General features: G+C 45.3%; 1 protein-coding gene across 1 annotated transcript in view; it reads left to right on the top strand.

Annotated features, from left to right (window-relative positions):
* LOC144493939 (delta(14)-sterol reductase LBR-like) overlaps positions 1-24,969 on the top strand; it is a 122,753-nt gene that overhangs the window by 28,083 nt on the left and 69,701 nt on the right. The window contains exon 2 of the mRNA XM_078213515.1: positions 14,325-14,492. Within this exon, the coding sequence (XP_078069641.1) occupies positions 14,328-14,492 (165 nt within the window). The 5' untranslated portion in view covers positions 14,325-14,327. The remainder of the gene's footprint in view (positions 1-14,324; positions 14,493-24,969) is intronic.

Here is a 24,969-nt window from a genome sequence, read left to right on the forward strand (position 1 = left end):
AAGAGGGAGGTCGTGCCTTACAAATTTGGTGGAGTTTTTTGAGGAAGTGACAAAAACGGTTGACGAAGGAAGGGTTGTGGATGTCGTCTATATGGATTTCAGTAAGGCATTTGACAAAGTCCCTCATGGCAGGTTGGCTAAGAAGGTTAAGGCTCCTGGGATACAAGGAGAGGTGGCTAGATGGGTAGAAAACTGGCTTGGCCACAGGAGACAGAGGGTAACAGTCGAAGGGTCTTTTTCCGGCTGGAGGTCTGTGACCAGTGGTGTTCCGCAGGGCTCTGTACTGGGACCTCTGCTATTTGTGATATATATAAATGATTTGGAAGAAGGTGTAACTGGTGTTATCAGCAAGTTTGCGGATGACACGAAGATGGCTGGACTTGCGGATAGCGATGAACATTGTCGGACAATACAGCAGGATATAGATAGGCTGGAAAATTCGGCGGAAAAATGGCAGATGGAATTTAATCCAGATAAATGCGAAGTGATGCATTTTGGAAGAACTAATGTGGGGGGCGTTATACAATAAATGGCAGAGCCATCAAGAGTATAGAAACACAGAGGGACCTAGGTGTGCAAGTCCACAAATCTTTGAAGGTGGCAGCACAGGTGGTGAAGAAGGCATATGGTATGCTTGCCTTTATAGGACAGGGTATAGAGTATAAAAGCTGGAGTCTGATGATGCAGCTGTATAGAACGCTGGTTAGGCCACATTTGGAGTACTGCGTCCAGTTCTGGTCGCCGCACTACCAGAAGGACGTGGAGGCTTTAGAGAGAGTGCAGAGAAGGTTTACCAGGATGTTGCCTGGTATGGAGGGTCTTAGCTATGAGGAGAGATTGGGTAAACTGGGCTTATTTTCCCTGGGAAGACGGAGAATGAGGGGAGACCTAATAGAGGTGTACAAAATTATAAAGGGTATAGATAGGGTGAACAGTGGGAAGCTTTTTCCCAGGTCGGAGGTGACTATCACGGGGGGGTCACGGGCTCAAGGTGAGAGGGGCGAGGTATAACTCATATCAGAGGGACGTTTTTTTACACAGAGAGTGGTGGGGGCCTGGAATGCACTGCCAAGTAGGGTGGTGGAGGCAGACACGCTGGCATCGTTTAAGACTTACCTGGATAGTCACATGAGCATTCTGGGAATGGAGGGATACAAACGAATGGTCTAGTTGGACCAATGAGCGGCACAGGCTTGGAGGGGCCGAACGGCCTGTTTCCTGTGCTGTACTGTTCTTTGTTCTTTACGTGGTCTGGCCTAAATGTGACTCCAGCGCCATAGCAATGTGGTTGACTCTCAACTGCCCTCCAAGGGCAACTAGGGATGGGCAATAAATGTTGGCCAGCCCATGTCCCATGAATTTAAAATAAAATTGCTACGTACTTTTTCCCCAGTTAATACACAATAGTGACTTCCTTTCCACAGGCTTGTTTTAGAATTTGTTAATTACCAGATAATTCTTTATATATTGAATTGGAACTGGATTTAAGGTTGCAGGTCGGGATGGAGGTATCTGTGAAGATTTGATTCTGCATTACTTGCCCATAAATTTGCAAATACTGTTGTATTTTATATTCTAAGTTCTGTTCCCTGTAATGAGGATCGTGGTTTCGTGCCAACAGCTGTCATATGAGCAATTCCAAAATTCAGGAGATCACCTGTCAGTACAGCTGTACCTAGGGGATTCATTTCTATTCCTGGAGATTTCCAGACAATCTGGGAAGTTTAGCAATCAGTCCCTAACTCAGACCTCTATCCATGAACCTGATGAAGAGAGAGGGGTCCAGAGCTCCTTAAACTACTCACAATCCAGTGACCCATGCTGGAAATAGTGGATGTTGGATGTGAGCAGGATCTGGATCCACTTACAAGGTGAATAGCCTGGTGAGGCTCTCCTGTAGCTATTGAGCACAGGAAGAAAATAAAGAAACAGGCATCATTATGGTGTGGGAGGGTGGCAGAGGTACTGAATTGTATTTTGTCTACAAGTAAAGCTGTGGATGATAACCATGTTGTACAGGCACCAGCAGTCTTCTAATACTGTACCTAGGTGGTTATTATTCATGCATGAGCAAAAATATTAAATGTTGGCAAGTGTTCCAGCAGCGGGAATGAGGACTTTAGGGCAACCAAGTCAGTCCCTGTTCTCATCCACTCTGTGCCAATCTGTTCTAATAATACTGCTACTGTCTTTGCTATGTTCGGTTAACTCAGCAAAGATCTTCGAATCAAACTGGGATGTTTTTGATCTGTTAAGCAAGTGAAATGGCAGGATGTTTACTACCCATTGAACCAAAACTTCAGCCCATCTAAAATCACATTAAAAGACTTAATCTGCATTTTATTAAATAAGCTATTTATGTATGGAAATTCAGAAATTTTATCAGGAAGATAATATACCTAGTGAAGTTTATAAGTGCTTCTTTATATTTTTGTGCATAATATAAACTGATTTGTCTTTGGTAGTACAAAACTTGAATGTATCTGCAAATAAAATGCAAGGTTACTGAAGCTTTTCATCTGTCAGGGAAAAATGCAAGAATGCTAAATTTTAAATGATCACAATTTGTATTACGGGAGAAAGGGTGCTGATTGTTTTGTAAGTTGAATCTGGCTGAGGCATTGCCATGGATAAAGCAATGGGGAACTATAGGCTCTCCATGTTTCTGGGTAACTCAGAAAAGGAGCAAGGCTTGAAAATATTCTTTTTGTTTGCAGAGGATGGGTCCTTATGCAAGTGTAAATGAGCCATGTTACAAGACAGACTATCTTAAATTGGTTGTTAGCGCACTAGCGATGGGCAGCACTTGCTGAACAAATCTCAGAATTACACCTAATATTAAGCAAGCATGGGCTGATTGAGTACAGTCTATACTATTATCAACAGCCAAAGAAATATGTTTGATTCAATCAGCCAATCATTCCAGCTGTTGTAATACATTTACACACATTCACACTCATTAATTACATGTTCTCTGCAAACGAAAGGAATATGTTCAAGCCTTGCACCTTTAAGAATCATACAGAAACATTGGGAGCCTATAGTTCACCGTTACATTCTCCATTGCAACATATTGGTCAGCAAGTCGACTCTGACCTATCAACATCTTTTTCTCCTGTGGTATACCTTGATGTAGTTGTTTGAAATTTAATAATCTTCTTTACCCTGATGAGTGCAAGACAAAACGTTTTGGCAACATGTCTCTTTTCAGCAAGTTTTATCTTTGACAAGAAAGAAACAGTAAGTTGATGGAAAGGCAGTGGATGTTGTCTACGTGGACTTTAGTAAGGCATTTGACAAGGTCCCTCATGGCAGGCTGGAATAAAAGGTAAAGTCTCATGGGATATGAGTGTGCTGACTAGCTGGATACAGAACTGGCTTGGTCATAGAATGGTAAGAGGTCTCAGAACACCAGGTTAAAGTCCAACAGGTTTATTTGGCAGCACAAACTTTCGGAGTCTCAGGCTCCTCCTTCAGGTGAGTGAGGAGTTGTGTTCAAAACAGGGCATATACAGACACAAACTCAATTTACAAGATAATGGTTGGAATGCGAATCTTTACAGGTCTTAAGCGTACAGACAATGAAAGTGGAGAGAGGGCCAAGCAGAGGTTAAAGAGGTGTGTATTATCTCTAACAATCATTGAAACAACTATATGATATCAACAAGTTCCATCCCACCATCACACTCACCATGGACGACTCTCCGGAATCGATTGCATTCTTGGACACGTGCATCTCCATCAAGGACGGTCACCTCAGCACTTCACTGTACCGCAAGCCCACGGGTAACCTCACGATGCTCCACCTCTCCAGCTTCCACCCTAAACACATTAAAGAAGCCATCCCCTATGGACAAGCCCTCGTATACACAGGATCTGCTCAGATGAGGAGGATCGCAACAGACACCTATGGACGCTGAAAGATGCCCTCATAAGAACAGGATATGGCGCTTGACTCATCGATCGACAGTTCCGATGTGCCACAGCGAAAAGCCACAGCGAAAAACCGCACCGACCTCCTCAGAAGACAAACATGGGAAAAGCATGGATGTTAGGGAACTTGGGGAAATAAATAAATAGTGACGTCTTGAGGAGTGTACATATTAGAGAGAAAGAGGTGCTGGAAGTCTTAAAGTGCATCAAGGTAGATAAATCCCCGGCTCCTGATGAAGTGTATCCCAGGACATTGTGGGAGGCTAGGGAGGAAATTGCGGGTCCCCTAGCCAAGATATTTGAATCATCGATTGTCACGAGTGAGGTGCCTGAAGATTGGAGAATGGCAAATGTTGTGCCTTTGTTTAAAAAGGGCTGCAGGGAAAAGTCTGGGAACTACAGGCCAGTGAGCCTCACATCTATGGTGGGTAAGTTTTTGGAAGATATTTTGAGAGACAGGATCTACAGGCATTTAGAGAGACAAGGACTGATTAGGGACAGTCAGCATGGCTTTGTGAGTGGAAAATCATGTCTCACAAATTTAATTGATTATTGAAGGGGTAACCAAGAAGGTAGATGAGGGCAGTGCAGTTGATGTTGTCTACATGGACTTTATCAAGGCCTTTGACAAGGTACCACATGGTAGGTTATTGCATAAGATTAAATCTCAAGGGATCCAGGGTGAGGTATCTAAATGGATACAAAATTGGCTTCTTGACAGAAGCTAGAATGTGGTTGTAGAGGGTTGTGTTTCAAACTGGAGGTCTGTGACCAGCGGTGTGCCTCAGGAATCAGTGCTGGGTCCACTGTTATTTGCCATTTATGTCAATGATTTGGATGAGAATATAGGAGGCATGTTTAGTAAGTTTGCAGATGATGCCAAGATTGGTGGCATAGTGGACAGTGAAGGTTATCTCCGGATTGCAACAGGATCTTGATGAATTGGGCTAGTGGACTGACGAATGGCAGATGGAGTTTAATTTAGACAAATGCGAGGTGATGCATTTTGATAGATTGAACCAGGGAAGGACTTACTCAATTAATCAGAACATGAGAACTATCAGCAGGAGTAGGCCATCTGGCCCCTCGAGCCTGCTCTGCCATTCAATAAGATCATGGTTGATCTTTTTATGGACTCAGCTCCACTTACCTGCTCACTCACTATAACCCTTAATTCCTTCACTGTTCAAAAATCTATCTATCCTTGCCTTAAAAACATTCAATGAGGTAGCCTCAACTGCTTCACTGGGCAGGGAATTCCACAGATTCACAACCCTTTGTGTGAAGAAGTTCCTCCTCAACTCAGTCCTCAATCTGCTTCCCCTTATTTTGAGGCTATGCCCCCTAGTTCTCGTTTCACCTGCCAGTGGAAGCAACTTCCTTGCTTCTAACTTATCTATTCCCTTCATAATCTTGTATGTTTCTATAAGATCTCCCCTCATTCTTCTGAGTTCCAATGAGTATAGCCTCAGTCTACAGTATCTCCTCATAAGCCAACCCTCTCAACTCCAGAATCTCATCTGCACCCCCTCCAGTACCAGTATATCCTTTTTCAAGTAAGGAGACCAAAACTGTACACACTACTCCAGGTGTGGCCTCACCAGCACCTTATACAGCTGCAACATAACCTCGCTGTTTTTAAACTCCATCCCTCTAGCAATGAAGGACAAAATTCCATTTGCCTTCTTAATTACCTGCTGCACCTGCAAACCAACTCCTTGAGATTCCTGCACCAGGACACCCAGGTCCCTCTGCACAGCAGCATGCTGCAATTTTTTACCATTTTAAATAATAGTCCATTTTGCTGTTATTCCTACCAAAATGGATGACCTCACATTTACCAACATTGTACTCCATCTGCCAGACCCTCACCCATTCAATTAGACTATATATATCATAGAACATAGAAAGCCACAGCACAAACAGGCCCTTCGGCCCACAAATTGCGCCGATCACATCCCCACCTCTAGGCCTATCTATAGCCCTCAATCCCATTAAATCCCATGTACTCATCCAGAAGTCTCTTAAAAGACCCCAACGAGTTTGCCTCCACCACCACCGACGTCAGCCGATTCCACTCACCCACCACCCTCTGAGTGAAAAACTTACCCCTGACATCTCCTCTGTACCTACCCCCCAGCACCTTAAACCTGTGTCCTCTCGTAGCAACCATTTCAGCCCTTGGAAATAGCCTCTGAGAGTCTACCCTATCCAGACCTCTCAACATCTTGTAAACCTCTATCAGGTCACCTCTCATCCTTCGTCTCTCCAGGGAGAAGAGACCAAGCTCCCTCAACCTATCCTCATAAGGCATGCCCCCCAATCCAGGCAACATCCTTGTAAATCTCCTCTGCACCCTTTCAATGGCTTCAACATCTTTCCTGTAATGAGGTGACCAGAACTGCGCGCAGTACTCCAAGTGGGGTCTAACCAGGGTCCTATAAAGCTGCAGCATTATCTCCCGACTCCTAAACTCAATCCCTCGATTAATGAAGGCCAGTACGCCGTACGCCTTCTTGACCGCACCCTCCACCTGCGAGGCCGATTTAAGAGTCCTATGGACCCGGACCCCAAGGTCCTTCTGATCCTCTACACTGCTAAGAATGGTACCCTTCATATTATACTGCTGCTTCATCCCATTGGATCTGCCAAAATGGATCACCACACACTTATCCGGGTTGAAGTCCATCTGCCACTTCTCCGCCCAGTCTTGCATTCTACCTATGTCTCGCTGCAACTTCTGACATCCCTCCAAACTATCCACAACACCACCTACCTTGGTGTCGTCAGCAAACTTACCAACCCATCCCTCCACTTCCTCATCCAGGTCATTTATGAAAATGACAAACAGCAAGGGTCCCAGAACAGATCCCTGGGGCACTCCACTGGTCACTGACCTCCATGCAGAGAAAGACCCCTCCACAGCCACTCTCTGCCTTCTGCAGGCAAGCCAGTTCTGGATCCACAAGGCAACAGCCCCTTGGATCCCATGCCCTCTCACTTTCTCAAGAAGTCTTGCATGGGGGACCTTATCGAACGCCTTGCTGAAGTCCATATAGACCACATCCACCGCTCTTCCTTCGTCAATGTGTTTGGTCACATTTTCAAAGAACTCAACCAGGCTCGTAAGGCACGACCTGCCCTTGACAAAGCCGTGCTGACGACTTTTGATCATACTAAACTTCTCTAGATGATCATAAATCCTGTCTCTCAGGATCCTCTCCATCAACTTACCAACCACTGAGGTTAGACTCACCGGTCGGTAATTTCCCGAGCTGTCCCTGTTCCCTTTCTTGAATATAGGGACCACATCTGCAATCCTCCAATCCTCCGGAACCTCTCCCGTCTCCATCGACGATGCAAAGATATCCCTTTGCAGACTTTCAGCGTCCTCTGCACACTTTGCTCTGCCACCCATCTTAGTGTCATCTGCGGATTTTGACACACTACACTTGGTCCCCAACTCCAAATCATCTATGTAAATCATAAACAATTACGGTTCCAACACTGATCCCTGAGGCACACCACTAGTCACTGATCGCCAACCAGAAAAACACCCATTTACCCCCACTCTTTGCTTTCTGTTAGTTAACCAATCCTCTATCCATGCTAATGCATTACCCGTAACACCGTGCACCTTTATCTTGTGTAGCAGTCTTTGGTGCGGCACCTTGTCAAATGCCTTCTGGATTACACCACATCCACAGGTTCCCCATTGTCCACTGTACATGTAATGTTCTCAAAGAATTCCACCAAATTAGTCAAACATGACCTTTCCTTCATGAACCCATGCTACGTCTTATCAATGGGACAATTTATATCCAGATGTCTCGCTATCTCTTCCTTGATGATAGATTCAAGCATTTTCCCGACTACAGAAGTTAAGCTAACCGGCTTATAGTTACCTGCCTTTTGTCTCCCTCCTTTTTTAAACAGTGGCGTCACATTTGCTGTTTTCCAACCTGCGGGAACCACCCCAGAGTCCAGCGAATTTTGGTAAATTACCACCAGTGCATTTGCTATTTCTCCCACCATCTCTTTTAGTACCCTGGGATGCATTCCATCAGGACCAGGAGACTTGTCTACCTTTAGCTTGCCCAACACTACCTTTTTCGTGATAGTTTCTAGGTTCTCACCTGCCATAGCCTTCCTGTTAGCAATTTTTGGCATGTTATTTGTGTCTTCCACTGTGAAGACCGACACAAAATACCTGTTCAATGCCTCAGCTATTTTCCCATTTCCAGTTATTACATCCCCCTTCTCATCCTCTAAAGGACCAATGTTTACTTTAGCCACTCTTTTTCGTTTTATATATTTGTAGAAACTTTTGCTATCTGTTTTTATATTCTGAGCTAGTTTACTCTCATAAGCCATCTTTCTTTTCTTTATAACGTTTTTCGTGGCTTTCTGCTGACCTTTAAAGATTTCCCAATTCTCTAGGTTCTCACTAATCTTTGCCACTTTGTATGCATTTTCTTTTAATTTGATACCCTCCTTTATTTCCTTAGATATCCATGGCTGATTATCTCTTTTTCTACAGTCCTTCCTAATCACTGGTATCTCTGCTGAGCACTGTGAAAGATCGCTTTGAAAGTCCTCCACTGTTCCTCAATTGTCCCACCATAAAGTTTTTGCTTAATGATAGGGCGTTGGGGAGAGTTACAGAACAAAGAGATCTCGGGGTACATGTTCATAGCTCCTTCAAAGTGGAGTCACAGGTGGACAGAATGGTGAAGAAGGCATTTGGCATGCTTGGTTTCATTGGTCAGAACATTGAATACAGGAGTTGGAAAGTTTTGTTGAAGTTGTACAAGACATTGGTAAGGCCACACTTGGAATACTGTGTGCCATTCTGGTCACCCTATTATAGAAAGGATATTATTAAATTAGAAAGAGTGCAGAAAAGATTTACTAGGATGCTACTGGGACTTGATGGATTGAGTTATAAGGAGAGGCTGGATAGACTGGGACTTTTTTCTCTGGAGCGTAGGAGGCTGTGGGGTGATCTTATAGAGGTCTATAAAATAATGAGGGGCACAGATCAGCTAGATAGTCAATATCTTTTCCCAAAGGTAGGGGAGTCTTAAACTAGAGGGTGTAGGTTTAAGGTGAGAGGGGAGAGATACAAAAGGGTCCAGAGGGGCAATTTTTTCACGCAGGGTGGTGAGTGTCTGGAACAAACTGCCAGAGGTAGTAGTAGAGGTGGGTACAGTTTTGTCTTTTAAAAAGCATTTAGATAGTTACATGGGTATAGAGGGATATGGGCCAAATGCGGGCAATTGGGATTAGCTTAGGGGTTAAGAAAAGGGGTGGCATGGACAAGTTGGGCCGAAGGGCCTGTTTCCATGCTGTAAACCTGTGTGTCATAGGTTTAGGATGATTGTGGAAAAGGACAAAAAAAATCCTGAAATAAGAATAATTAACTGGGGGGAAAGCTAACTTCATTGGGGTAAGAATGAATCTGGGCCAAATAAATTGGAACCAAAGGCTGGCAGGAGAAACAATAGTTCAATGATGCGCTACTTTCAAAGAAGAGATGGTTGAAAAGGAAAAGCTAGGGCAAACAAATCCAGAACTCCCTGGATGACAAAGGAGGTACAAATTAAGATGAAGAAAAAGCGTGCTGACGACAGGTTCCAGGTGAAAAATACAAATTGAGAACGAGGCTGAAGGTTCAGAGGGAAGGTGAACAAGTGAAGAGGCTGGCAGTTAACATAAAAGAAAAAAAGTCTGCCATGGGCATATAAATAATAAAAGGTTGGTAAAAGGAGAAGTCAGGCTGATTGGGACCAAAAAGGCGATTTACACATGGAGGCAGAGGGCACAGTTGAGATGGTAAATTAATACTTTGCATCTGTCTTTGCCAGGGAAGAAAATGCCAGCATGGATTTCTTACAGAAAAATCATGTTTAACTAACTTGGAGTTTTTGAGGAAGTAACAAAGGGCTGATGAGGGCAATACTGATGTTCATAGTTTTCCAAAAGGCATTTCATACAGTGCTGCACAACAGACCTATGAGGAAAGTTAAAAGTTTGAGTTTATTTATTAGTATAGAACATAGAACATTACAGCGCAGAACAGGCCCTTCGGCCCACGATGTTGCACCGACCAGTTAAAAAAAAACTGTGACCCTCCAACCTAAACCAATTTCTTTTCGTCCATGAACCTATCTACGGATCTCTTAAACGCCCCCAAACTAGGCGCATTTACAACTGATGCTGGCAGGGCATTCCAATCCCTCACCACCCTCTGGGTAAAGAACCTACCCCTGACATCGGTTCTATAACTACCCCCCCTCAATTTAAAGCCATGCCCCCTCGTGCTGGATTTCTCCATCAGAGGAAAAAGGCTATCACTATCCACCCTATCTAAACCTCTAATCATCTTATATGTTTCAATAAGATCCCCTCTTAGCCGCCGCCTTTCCAGCGAAAACAATCCCAAATCCCTCAGCCTCTCCTCATAGGATCTCCCCTCCATACCAGGCAACATCCTGGTAAACCTCCGCTGCACCCTCTCCAAAGCCTCCACATCCTTCCTGTAATGTGGGGACCAGAACTGCACACAGTACTCCAAGTGCGGCCGCACCAGAGTTGTGTACAGTTGCAACATAACGCTACGACTCCTAAATTCAATCCCCCTACCAATAAACGCCAAGACACCATATGCCTTCTTAACAACCTTATCTACTTGATTCCCAACTTTCAGGGATCTATGCACACATACACCTAGATCCCTCTGCTCCTCCACACTATTCAAAGTCCTCCCGTTAGCCCTATACTCAACACATCTGTTATTCCTACCAAAGTGAATTACCTCACACTTCTCCGCATTAAACTCCATCCGCCACCTCTCGGCCCAACTTTGCAACCTGTCTAAGTCTTCCTGCAAACTACGACACCCTTCCTCACTGTCTACCACACCACCGACTTTGGTGTCATCAGCAAATTTGCTAATCCACCCAACTATACCCTCATCCAGATCATTAATAAATATTACAAACAGCAGTGGCCCCAAAACAGATCCTTGAGGTACACCACTTGTAACCGCACTCCATGATGAATATTTACTATCAACCACCACCCTCTGTTTCCTATCCGCTAGCCAATTCCTGATCCAATTTCCTAGATCACCCCCAATCCCATACATCTGCATTTTCTGCAGAAGCCTACCATGGTGAACCTTATCAAACGCCTTACTAAAATCCATATATACCACGTCCACTGCCTTGCCCCCATCCACCTCCTTGGTCACTTTCTCAAAAAACTCAATAAGGTTAGTAAGGCACGACCTACCTGCCACAAAACCATGCTGACTATCACCTATCAATTCATTACTCTCCAAATAACTATAAATCCTATCCCTTATAATTTTTTCCAACATCTTGCCGACAACAGAAGTGAGACTCACCGGTCTATAAGTATCATAAGTAGGTTTACATTAACACTGCAAAAGAAGTTACTGTTAAAAAATCCCCTAGTCACCAGACTCCAGCGCCTGTTCAGGTACACTGAGGGAGAATTTAGCATGGCCTATGCACCTAACCAACATGTCTTTCGGACTGTGGGAGAAAACTGGAGCACCCGGAGGAAACCCACGCAGACATGGGGAGAATGTGCAGACTCCACACGGACAGTGACCCAAGCCGGGAATCGAACCCAGGTCCCTGGCGTTATGAGGCAGCAGTGTTAACTACTGTGCCATCGTGCCACCCATCTGTTTAACTTGTGGAATAAAAGGGACAGTAGCAATTTGGATACAAAATTGGCTGTAAATTGAGAGAGTGGAGTGTGCAGTGGGACCTGGGTATCCTTGTGTACCAGTCATTGAAGGTAATCATGCAGGTGGTAAAGAAGGCAAATGACATAGAACCTAGAACATTACAGCACAGTACAGGCCCTTCAGCCCTCGATGTTGCACCGACCTGTGAAACCAATCTAAAGCCCATCTAACCTACACTATTCCAATATCATCCATATGTTTATCCAATGACCATTTAAATGCCCTTAATGTTGGCGAGTCCACTACTGTTGCAGGCAGGGCATTCCACGCCCTTACTACTCTGAGTAAAGAACCTACCTCTAACATCTGTCCTATATCTAATCATCTCTCAATTGAAAGCTATGTCCCCTCGTGCTAGCCATCCGAGGAAAAAGGCTCTCACTGTCCACCCAATCTAATCCTCGGATCATCTTGTATGCCTCCATTAAGTCACCTCTTAACCTTCTTCTCTCTAACGAAAACAGCCTCAAGTCCCTCGGCCTTTCCTCATAAGACCTTCCCACCATACCAGGCAACATCCTGGTAAATCTCCTCTGCACCCTTTCCAATGCTTCCACATCCTTTCTATAATGCGGCCACCAGAACTGTACGCAATACTCCAAGTGTGGCCGCACCAGAGTTTTGTACAGCTGCAACATGACCTCATGGCTCCGAAACTCAATCCCTCTACCAATAAAAGCTAACACACCGTACGCCTTCTTAACAACCCTATCAACCTGGGTGCCAACTTTCAGGGATCTATGCACATGGACGCCGAGGTCTCTCTGCTCATCCACACTACCAAGTATCTTACCATTAGCCCAGTACTCTGTATTCCTGTTACTCCTTCCAAAGTGAATCACCTCACACTTTTCCGCATTAAACTCCATTTGCCACCTCTCAGCCCAGCTCTGCAGCTTATCAGTGTCCCTCTGTAACTTGCAACATCCTTCCGCACTGTCCGCAACTCCACCGACTTTAGTGTCATCCGCAAATTTACTAGCCCATCCTTCTATGCCCTCATCCAGGTCATTTATAAAATGACAAACAGCAGTGGCCCCAAAACAGATCCTTGCGGTACACCACTTGTAACTGAACTCCAGGATGAACATTTCCCATCAACCACCATCGTCTGTCTTCTTACAACTAGCCAATTCCTGATCCAAACTGCTAAATTACCCTCAATCCCATGCGTCCGTATTTTCTGCAACATGTTGGCCTTCATTGCGAGAGGCTTTGAGTACAGGAGCAGGGATGTGTTGTTGCAATTAGACAGGGCCTTGGTGAGGCCACACCTATAGTATTGTGTGCAGTTTTGGTCGCCTTTCCTGCGGAAGGATGTTCTTGCTCTCGAGGGAGTGCAGCGAAGGTTTACCAAGCTGATTCCTGGGATGGCGGGACTGATGTATGAGGAGAGATCGACTAGGTTAGGATTGTTTTCGCTGGAGTTCAGACTGAGGGGAGATCTCCTAGAGACTTATAAAATTCTAACAGGACTAGACAGGGCAGATGCAGGGAGGATGTTCCCGATGGTGGGGGGAGTCCAGAACCAGGGGTCACAGTCTGAGGATTCGGGGTAGACCATTTAGGACGGAGATGAGACATTTCTTCACCCAAAAAATGATGAGCCTGTGGAATTCATTACCACAGGAAGTAGTTGATGCCAAAACATTGAATATATTCAAGAGGCGGCTGGATATAGCACTTGGGGCGAATGGGATCAAAGATTATGGGGAGAATCCGGACAATTGTGAGGTAATGCATTTTGGAAGGTTTAATAAAGATAGGAAATGTACAGTAAATGGCAGAACCCTTAAGAGTACTGATAGGCAGAGGGATCTGGGTTACAGGTACGCAGGTCACTGAAAGTAGCAACGCAGGTGGAGAAGGTAGTCAAGAAGGCATACGGCATGCTTGCCTTCATCGGCCGGGGCATTGAGTTTAAAAATTGGCAAGTCATGTTGCAGCTTTATAGACCTTAGTTAGGCCGCACTTGGAATATAGTGTTCAATTCTGGTCGCCACGCTACCAGAAGGATGTGGAAGCTTTGGAGAGGGTACAGAAAAGATTTACCAGGATGTTGCCTGGTTTAGAGGACATTAGCTAATAGGAGAGGTTGGAGAAACTTGGTTTGTTCTCACTGGAATGACGGAGGTTGAGGGGGCGACCTGTTAGAATTCAACAAGATTATGAGAGGCATGGACAGAGTGGATAGTCAGAAGCTTTTTCCCAGAGTGGAAGAGTCAGTTACAAGGGGGCATAGGTTTAAGTTGCGAGGGGCAAGGCTTAAAGGCAAGTTTTTTTTTTCCACAGAGGGTGGTGGGTGCCTGGAACCCGCTGCCGGGGGAGGTAATGGAAGCAGATACGATGGTGAGTTTTCAGGGGTGTCTGAACAAATACATGACAAGGATGGGAATAGAGGGATATGGTCCCCGGAAGGGTAGTGGGTTTTAGTTTAGTCGGGCAGCATGGTCGGTGCAGGTTTGGAGGGCCGAAGGGCGTGTTCCTGTGCTGTAATTTTCTTTGTTCTCTTTGAATGCCAATATCAATAGTCAGACAGCTTTTATTTTCATGTTCTCTCCTTGTCTGCCTACCAGAAATGGACTAAAGTACCTTTTTTCCCTTGCAGAGAATGCCGGCCAAAATGTTCTCAGATGGTGAAATGGTAATGGGCCGTTGGCCAGGTAGTCAGCTATACTATGAGGTACAAGTGACTGGTTACAACAAGAGCACCCAGCTGTATGCAGTCAAGTACAAGGATGGCACTGAGCTGAACCTGAAAGAAAGTGATGTCAAGGTGATGTTGGTGACTAAACTTTTTAAGATATAAAGAATATGATCTTTCATTATTGCTTACAGTTGTGCTGTAACTAGTCTTTCATTTAAAATTCTTGTTCCCCTGCCCCAGATTCTGTAGTTATTAAATACTTTGAATAATGCAAGTGATTGTGTTTCACCATTTGAAAAGAACCTGGCCAACAATTAAATCATCACTGCACATGATACATTTACCTACTGTGGAAGCTAGCCCTCCAGTGGATTTTAATTCCTCCTCTTTGAGATCTCAGATTGGGAGTGTGTTGAAGCAGGCCCACGGTACTGTGGCTGGAGATTTGGAAAACAGGTGCTTTGATTATTAAATCTCTTCTGCCGGAGGAAAAAAAGTTCTCTTGGAAAGAATTTGTAAGAACAGGAAAACATTTTTGTCCCAGTCATGCTGGCCAACCTTGTACCTAGCAATCACATCTCTATCCAGAATACATATCGTTGGCATTTTTATAATGTTTGCTTTAATGGTCTTAATCTGACACCTTACACTTACAGCAAGCTAATTGTGGCTGTCTCTTATTCCATGCTTGCTATCCATTAACTCTTTCAAACAAACTTCTGAAGTGCTTCCAACATTTTCCATATAGCCAGTAAACCTATTATACTTTTTATCTTCCCTCTTTCAAAGCTGGTGAGCATTTCCATCAAACACCCAGCAAAGAAGTTTAGTATTTCCGTGAAATCCTAAAAAAAGGATTGGGAAACATAACTGTTGTCTTTTTGGCAAATTTAATTTTTATTGTGGCTGTTTATTGGGGAGTTCCTTGATCATGTACATTCTGTTCCACTTGCCTAAAGCAAACAGAATGACTTGAGGTTGTTCAAATGCTTTACTGATATCTACACTTCTGATACAAAACCAGAAAAATTCTGGAAATGTTCAGCAGGTCAGGTAGCATCATTGGAATGAGATCCAAAAGTTAATACAATGCATCTTGTGGCTCTTTGAACTGTCTTCCGCAAATGTTGCTCGACTTACTTAGTGTTTCCAGCAACTTTGTTTTTTGGTTGACTTCCAGCATCAACTGTATTTAGCTTTTTTGGTCCATCATGTACCTAACTTTTTCCTTGTTTTTTCCATAATAAAACTGCTAATGTAAAAAAAACCCTCTTCACTTATCTCCTGAAGGTATTTGTACTTCCTTTGGATAGGTGGTACCAGTCACATTCAATATCTCACCCAAGTGACTTTTCTTCAAGTGAGCCACGACCATATCAAATTGCTCAATTGGAAGAGGCAGCAGAACCAAACCTGATGCTCCCTTGCTCCATGTCCGAGTGTATGAATTTCTCCAGGAATCACTTAACAGCCATGTGTTTGAATCTACAATGTTGATCATAAATTAGACTACAACTTTGAAGATAATGGGTGGAATTTTACAACCTCATTGGGCCCAGTTTGCACCGGGAAAATGTAAAATCGGGTGTGATGCGACTAGCGGGAATGGCACCTGTTTTCGCGCCCATTCCCATTTTACCAATAAACAAAATCGGCATGATTGGAAGCCTGTGCAAAACGAGCGAAACGTCAATTTGCATTTTTTTTGCATTTATCACAATTTTGATTTGATTTATTATTGTCACATGTATTAACATACAGTGAAAAGTATTGTTTCTTGTGCGCTATACAGACAAAACATACCGTTCATAGAGAACGAAAGGAGAGAGTGCAGAATGTAGTGTTACAGTCATAGCTAGGGTGTAGAGAAAGATCAACTTAATGCAAGGTAAGTCCATTGAAAAGTCTGACAGCAGCAGTGAAGAAACTGTTCTTGAGTCGGTTGGTATGTGACCTCAGACTTTTGTATCTTTTTCCTGAAGGTGGAAGAGAGAATGTCCGGGGTGCGTGGGGTCCTTAATTATGCTGGCTGCTTTGCCAAGGCACCGGGAAGTGTAGGCAGAGTCAATGGATGGGAGGCTGGTTTGCATGATGGACTGAGCTACATTCATGACCTTTTGTAGTTTCTTGCGGTCTTGAGCAGAGCAGGAGCCATACCAAGCTGTGATGCAATCAGAAAGAATGGTTTCTATGTGGTGTCTGTAAAAGTTGGTGAGCGTCGTAGCTGACATGCCAAATTTCCTTAGTCTTCTAAGAAAGTAGAGGTGTTGGTGGGCTTTCTTAACTATAGTTGGCATGGGGGCGCCAGGACAGGTTGTTGGTGATCTGGACACCTAAAAACTTTTAGCTCTCAACCCTTTCTACTTCGTCCCCATTGATGTAGACAGTGTAATTGGCGAGCTTAACTCTCAATGGTCCCAGCTCACCTGCCTTAATGACCTGATTTGCTGCAGCCAGATCAGTCAGGAAAACACCTCGTGTATAAAAGAACAAAGAATAGTACAGCACAGGAATAGGCCCTTCGACTCCCCAAGCCTGTGCTAATCAAGTTGTCCTATCTAGACCAACCGCGTATATCCCTCGATTCCCCGTTTGTCCATATGCCTATCAAGATAAGTCTTAAATGTGGCTAACGTAACTGCCTCAAACACCTCACTTGTTAGTGCATTCCAGGCCCTCACCAACGTCTTGAACTTGTGCCCCCTTGTAATTGTCATTTCTGCTCTGGGAAAAAGCTTCCAACTGTTCACCCTATCGATACCTCTCATAATTTTACAAACTTCTATCAGGTCGCCCCTCAACCTCTGTCTTTCCATGGAGAACAATCCTAGTTTATTCAATCTCTCCTCATAAGCTAATACTCTCCATACTAGGCAACATCCAGGTAAACCTTTTCTGTACTCTCTCCAAAGTCTCCACCGCCTTCTGGTAGTGTGGTGACCAGAATTGGACACAGTATTCCAAATGTGGCCTAACCGACTTTTATATAACTATAATATAAATTTGCCAACTTTTCTACCCGTGCTGCCATTTTTAAGGATCTGTGGACCTGTACTCCCAGATTTCTGTGTCTATGCTCCTAATGGTTCTGATGTGGAGATGCCGGCGTTGGACTGGGGTAAGCGCAGTAAGAAGTTTAACAACACCAGGTTAAAGTCCAACAGGTTTATTTGGTAGCAAAAGCCACACAAGCTTTCAGAGCTCCAAGCCCCTTCTTCAAGTGAGTGGGAATTCTGTTCACAAACAGGGCATATAAAGACACAGACTTAATTTACATGAATAATGGTTGGAATGCAAATACTTACAGCTAATCAAGTCTTTAAGATACAAACAACGTGAGTGAGAGCATCAAGACAGGCTGAGTTTCACTGGCTGTCTTGTCTGGAGACAATACACATCTTTTCAGCCTGTCTTGATGCTCTCTCCACTCACGTTGTTTGTATCTTAAAGACTTGATTAGCTGTAAGTATTCGCATTCCAACCATTATTCATGTAAATTGAGTTTGTGTCTTTATATGCCCTGTTTGTGAACAGAATTCCCACTCACCTGAAGAAGGGGCTTGGAGCTCCGAAAGCTTGTGTGGCTTTTGCTACCAAATAAACCTGTTGGACTTTAACCTGGTGTTGTTAAACTTCTTACCTAATGGTTCTGCCAGTTATTTTATAGCTCCCACCTGAATTGGATCTGCCAAAATGCATCATCTCGCATTTGTCCGGATTAAATTCCATCTGACATTTCTCTGCCCAATTTTCCCGCCTATCTTTATCCCGCTGTATTCTCTGAAGATAGTGATCTTCATCACTATACGCAACTCCGCCAATCTTAGTATCATCCGCAAACTTGCTAATCAGTTTTGCATCAGCCTGCCATGAGGGACCTTGTCCATGTAGGCAACACCAGAGTCCTTCCAAAGAACAAAGAAAATTACAGCACAGGAACAGGCCCTTCAGCCCTCCAAGCCTGCACCGACCATGCTGTCCGACTGAACTAAAACCCCCTACCCTTCCGGGGACCATAACCCTCTATTCCCATCCTTTTCATGTATTTGTCAAGATGCCCTTAAAAGTCACTATCGTATCTGCTTCCACTACCTCCCCAGCAGCGAGTTCCTCTGTGTAAAAAAAAAAAAACTTGCCTCGTACATCTCCTTTAAACCTTGCCCCTCGCACTTTAAACCTGTGCCCCCGAGTAATTGACTCTTCCACCCTGGGAAAAAGCTTCTGACGATCCACTCTATCCATGCCCTTCATAATCTTGTAGGCTTCTATCAGGTCGCCCCTCAACCTCCGTCCGAAGCAGAACTCTGGGTGGGAGGATAATTAAAAGAGATTGGTGCTGAGGTGCACCTTGGAGAACCAATTTCCTTCAATCAAAACTTTTAAATAAAACCAGCTTTACTTTGCACACTTTATCCAAACAGACACTGCGGTGTACTCCAGAGATTACAGGGTTAATGGATGTGGTAATCAGGACCACAGAGTTGGATAGTTCAGGTACCCGGAGCGCCATGGGCAACACAGGGAGATATTTGATGACTTTGTTCAAAGTGCGAAACTTCTCCTGACTGGCATCTGTTCATTTGTATCCACTGATTCTATATTTTACCCCTCTCAGATTTATTCCTTCAATGCATTTTTAACTCTCCCATCATCTACTCCCTTGCTCCCACTCTCCTAACACCGAGTTCCCTCTCATCCCCCAAGTAGATCTTTGAGTCTGCATATGGACTCTGAAACATTACCTCTGTTTCTCTCTCCCCTGCTGTCAGACCCGCTGTTTTGGTTTTTAGTTCAGATTTCTGGCAGTATTTCCCTCGTCAATCATTTTTGTCACCTCAAAAAACTCAGTTAAATTAGTCGCAATCGGGTGCTTGAACAGAGAGGGTGAGCGAGGAGGTAAGTCTCTGCTTTCAAACTGCTCCATGCTGCTCAGAGGGGGTTGTTTCGTGGCGGCCATGTTGTGTTTTGGGTCTGGGGGGTTCTGCGAGCGTGTGTGTGGGGGGGGGGTGGGGGGGGGGGGTTGCTGTTGTTCACGGGGTCAAACTTCGGATTCTCAGCATGGATATGGCTCAGAGCGCTGACTCTGGGTCCCAGTGCAGGCAGCAGCAAGCACTGATGCTGTTGGGGGATTGGCTGGATGCTCTCTGAAGTGAGAGTGCTGCAGCCGCAGGACTTGTCAAGCAGCATTGTCTGTGGCCACTACTGCATGGGTTCTGGGTTTGCGTTTGTGAGTGAGGGGGAAAATTGGGGGGGGCTGTGTTGTCATTCTGGGATCTGTGGGGGGGGGGGGGGGGGTAGGGGGGTAGTGTGTTGCTGGGTGTCTGGGGGGCATGTGTGGAGTGCTTGTTGCTGGGGACTTTTTGGGTGGGTATAGGGAATGTGTTGCTGGGAATATGTGGGAGGGGGTATGGGGAATGTGTGGGGCCTGTTTGGGGGAGGGCGGGTATGGGTAGTGTGTGTTGCTGGGGGTATGTGAGGGGGTTCAATAACATAAGAACTAGAGGATCAGAAGGACCTTGGGGTCCGGGTCAAATCGGCCCTGCAGGTGGAGGAAGTGGTTAAGAAGGCGTATGGTGTGCTGGCCTTTATCAATCGAGGGATTGAGTTTAGGAGTCCGGGGATAATGATGCAGCTATATAAGACCCTCGTCAGACCCCACTTGGAGTACTGTGCTCAGTTCTGGTCGCCTCACTATAGGAAGGATGTGGAAAAGATTGAAAGGGTGCAGAGGAGATTTACAAGGATGTTGCCTGGATTGAGTGGCATGCCTTATGAGGATAGGCTGAGGGAGCTCGGTCTTTTCTCCTTGGAGAGACGAAGGATGAGAGGAGACCTAATAGAGGTGTATAAGATGTTGAGAAGCATAGATCGGGTGGACTCTCAGAGGCTTTTTCCCAGGGTGGAAATGTCTGCTACGAGAGGACACAGGTTTAGGGTGCTGGGGGTATGTACAGGGGAGATGTTAGGGGGAAGTTTTTCACATAGAGGGTGGTGGGGGCGAACTCAATAGGGTCTTTTAAGAGACTCCTGGATGAGTACATGGGACTTAATAGGATGGAGGGTTATAGGTAGGTCTAGAAGGTAGGGATGTGTTCGGCACAACTTGTGGGCCGAAGGGCCTGTTTGTGCTGTAATTTTTCAATGTTCTATGTTCTAACTAGGAGCAGGAGTAGGCCACCTGGCTCCTCGGGCCTGCTCCACCATTCAATAAGATCATGGCTGATCTTTTTGTGGACTCAGCTCCACTTACCCGCCCACTCACCATAACCCTTAATTCCTTTGCTGTTCAAAACTTTATCTATCCTTGCCTTAAAAACATTCAATGAGGTAGCCTCAACTGCTTCAATGGGCAGGGAATTCCAGAGATTCACGACACTTTGTGTGAAGAAGTTCCTCCTCAACTCAGTCCTAAATCTGCTCCCCCTTATTTTGAGGCTATGCCCCCTAGTTCTAGTTTCACCTGCCAGTGGAAACAACTTCCCTGCCAACTTATCTATTCCCTTCATAATCTTATATGTTTCTATAAGATCTCTCCTCATTCTTCTGAATTCCAATGAGTATAGCCCCAGTCTACTCAGTCTCTCCTCATAAGCCAACCCTCTCAACTCAGGAATCAACCTAGTGAATCTCCTCTACACCCCCTCCAGCGCCAGTATATCCTTTCTCAAGTAAGGAGATCAAAACTGTACACAGTACTCCAGGTGTGGCCTCACCAGCACCTTATACAGCTGCAACATAACCTCGCTCTTTTTAAACTCCATCCCTCTAGCAATGAAGGACAAAATTCCATTTGCCGCCTTAATTACCTGCTGCACCTGCAAATCAACTCCTTGTGATTCTTGCACAAGGACACCCAGGTCCCTTTGCATAGCAGCATGCTGCAATTTTTTACCATTTTAAATAATAGTCCAGAATAATAATAGTATTGGGAGTGCGTGTTGCTGGGGGTCTGTGAGGGGGTATGGGGAGCGTATGTTGCTGGGGGTCTGTGGGGGGAATGGGGAGTGTATGTTGCTGTCCCCCTTCCGCAAATCCCCCCACCTCACTTCAGATTGATGAGATGACTTTCGCAATGCAACCCATTGATCTTGCTATTCTTTTAGTTGCTGCTAGAGCTGAGAAGGAGGGACAGGAGGATGAATTGTGGGCAGAGGAGGCCCAGGCCTTGTCACTCCAGGAGTAGATGGAGACGGCTGCTATTTGCTCCGAGGGAGAGTGACCATCATTCACGTCTGCGCCAGACGTCCTGGCAGCATGTATGGCAGTTTCATATTGAGATGTTCTGATGTCCTCAAAATCTTTGAGGAGGAGCCCATGGTACAGGAATAGCTCATGGGGGCCTGGGATACCCACTTCGGACTTGGCTGATGACACATGTGCGGAGGTCTGAAACTGATGCGGAGATCGAATATAATGAGACCCACGTTGCCACCCATTCAGTCCCATGCTCCTGATCTACGGACACCTGGTGCGGAGAGGGGAGGGTTGGAATGGCGACCTCCTCGTCAACCTTGGCCTGGCGAAACGCGCCATTTACAGGTCCAGGCAGCGGGCGATCGAGGGGGCCGTCCATCCTGACTGTCTGCGCCTCTACCGCGGCTACGTTCACGGCCAGGTGTCCCTGGAGAGGGAGCATGCGGTGTCCACGGGCGCAGTTGATGCCTTCCGTGCCCGTTGGGCACCGCAGGGGTTGGGGTGCGTTATCGACCCTAATAATCACATTATGATTTGATGTTAAGTTTCCTTTGTACTTTGATTTTTGTTCGGGCTGTTCCCCCTCCTTTTGGGGAGCTGCCCCTTTTACTTTGTCCTGATTTAATTTTAGTTTGTTTATTTGGTTTGACCTTAAAAGAGGCCAAAGGAAGAAAATGTCATTGATGTATCTAGTGTATGGCATCGGTTGAAGGTCCTGTGCGGTGAAGAGGTCTTGTTCGAACCTGTGCATGAAGATGTTGGCATATTGAGGTGTGAATTTGGTCCCCATGGCTGTTCCGTGTGTCTGGATGAAGAACTGGTTGTTGAAGGTGAAGACATTGTGATCCAGGATGAAGCGGATGAGTTGTAAAATTGCATCTGGAAACTGGCAGTTGTCGGCATTGAGTACTGAGGCAGTTGCAGCAATGCCATCGTCGTGGGGGATGCTGGTGTAGAGTGCCGAGACATAGAACCATAGAAAATTACAGCTCAGAAACAGGCCTTTTGGCCCTTCTTGTCTGTGCCGAACCATTTTATGCCTAGTCCCACTGACCTGCACTTGGACCATATCCCTCCACACCCCTCTCATCCATGAACCCGTCCAAGTTTTTCTTAAATGTTAAAAGTGACCCATTTACCACTTTATCTGGCAGCTCATTCCACACTCCCACCACTCTCTGCGTGAAGAAGCCCCCCCTAATATTCCCTTTAAACTTTTCTCCTTTCAACCTTAACCCATGCCCTCTGGTTTTTTTCTCCCCTAGCCTCAGCGGAAAAAGCCTGCTTGCATTCACTCTATCTATACCCATCAAAATCTTATACACCTCTATCAAATCTCCCCTCAATCTTCTACGCTCCAGGGAATAAAGTCCCAACCTATTCAATCTCTCTCTGTAACTCAGCTTCTCAAGTCCCGGCAACATCCTTGTGAACCTTCTCTGCACTCTTTCAATCTTATTTACATCCTTTCTGTAACTAGGTGACCAAAACTGTACACAATACTCCAAATTCGGCCTCACCAATGCCTTATATAACCTTACCATAACACTCCAACTTTTATACTCGATACTCCGATTTATAAAGGCAAATGTACCAAAGGCACTCTTTACGACCCTATCCACCTGTGACGTCACTTTTAGGGAATTCTGTACCTGTATTCCCAGATCCCTCTGTTCAACTGCACTCTTCAGAGTCCTACCATTTACCCTGTACGTTCTTCTTTGGTTTGTCCTTCCAAAGTGCAATATCTCACACTTGTCTGCGTTAAATTCCATTTGCCATTCTTCAGCCCATTTTTCTAGTTGGTCCAAATCCCTCTGCAAGCTTTGAAAACCTTGCTCACTGTCCACTACACCTCCAATCTTTGTATCATCAGCAAACTTGCTGATCCAATTTACCACATTATCATCCAGATCATTGATATAGATGACAAACAACAATGGACCCAACACCGATCCCTGCGGCACACCACTAGTCACAGGCCTCCACTCAGAGAAGCAATCCTCCACAACCACTCTCTGGCTTCTTCCATTCAGCCAGTGTCTTATCCAATTTACTACCTCCCCATGTATACCTAGCGACTGAACCTTCCTAACTAACCTCCCATGAGGGACCTTGTCAAAGGCCTTGCTGAAATCCAGGTAGACAACATCCACCGCCTTCCCTTCATCCACTTTCCTGGTAACCTCCTCGAAAAACTCTAATAGATTGGTCAAACATGACCTACCACACACAAAGCCATGTTGACTCTCCCTAATAAGTCCCTGTCTATCCAAATATTTGTAGATCCTGTCCCTTATCACACCTTCCAATAACTTGCCCACCACCGACGTCAAACCTACTGGCCGATAATTTCCCGGATTTCTTTTGGAACCTTTTTTAAACAACGGAACAACATGAGCCACCCTCCAGTCATCCGGCGCCACCCTCCAGTCATCTGGCACCTCCCCCGTGAATACTGACATTTTAAATATGTCTGCCAGGGCCCCTGCAAGTTCAACACTAGCTTCCCTCAAGGTCCGTGGGAATACCCTGTCCGGTCCTGGGGATTTATCCACTCTGATTTGCCTCAAGACAGCGAGCACCTCCTCCCCTTTAATCTGTAACGGTTCCATGGCCTCCCTACCAGTTTGCCCTATTTCCGTAGACTCCATGCCCGTTTCCTCAGTAAATACGGATGCAAAAAAACCATATAGTATCTCCCCCATCTCTTTTGGTTCCATACACAGTCTACCACTCTGGTCTTCAAGAGGACCAATTTTATCCCTCACTATCCTTTTGCTCCTAACATACCTATAGAAGCTCTTTGGATTTTCCTTCACTCTGTCTGCCAAAGCAACCTCATGTCTCCTTTTAGCCCTCCTGATTTCCCTCTTAAGTAGCTTCTTGCACTTTTTATACTCCTCGAGCATCTGATCTGTTCCTTGCTGCCTGTACATTTCATACAACTCTCTCTTCCTCTTAATCAGTGTTACAATCTCCCTCGAGAACCAAGGTTCCTTATTCCTATTTACTTTGCCTTTAATCCTGACAGGAACATACAAACTCTGCACTCTCAAAATTTCTCCTTTGAAGGCCTCCCACTTTCCATTTACATCCTTACCAGAGAACAGCCTGTGCGATGTGTGACATCCATTGTGACGAGGAGTGCTCCTGGTTCAACTGCTCCATATGTGCTGAGTTTCTGTAGGAAGTCTGTAGTGTCGCGACAAAAGCTGGGGGTTCTTTGTACAATGGGTTTCAGGATGCCCTCAACGTAGCCAGAGAGGTTCTCGCACAGGGTCCCATTGCCCGATACGATGGGACGGCCGGGTGTGTTTGCCTTGTGTGTCTTCGGGAGGCAGTAGAGATCTCCAACGTGGGGAGCACGGAGGGTGTTCTGAAGGTCTGGATGAAAGTTCTTGATCAGTCT

This window comes from Mustelus asterias, chromosome 5 (genome assembly GCF_964213995.1).
Source record: "Mustelus asterias chromosome 5, sMusAst1.hap1.1, whole genome shotgun sequence".
In the NCBI taxonomy this organism is placed as follows: Eukaryota; Metazoa; Chordata; class Chondrichthyes; order Carcharhiniformes; family Triakidae; genus Mustelus; species Mustelus asterias.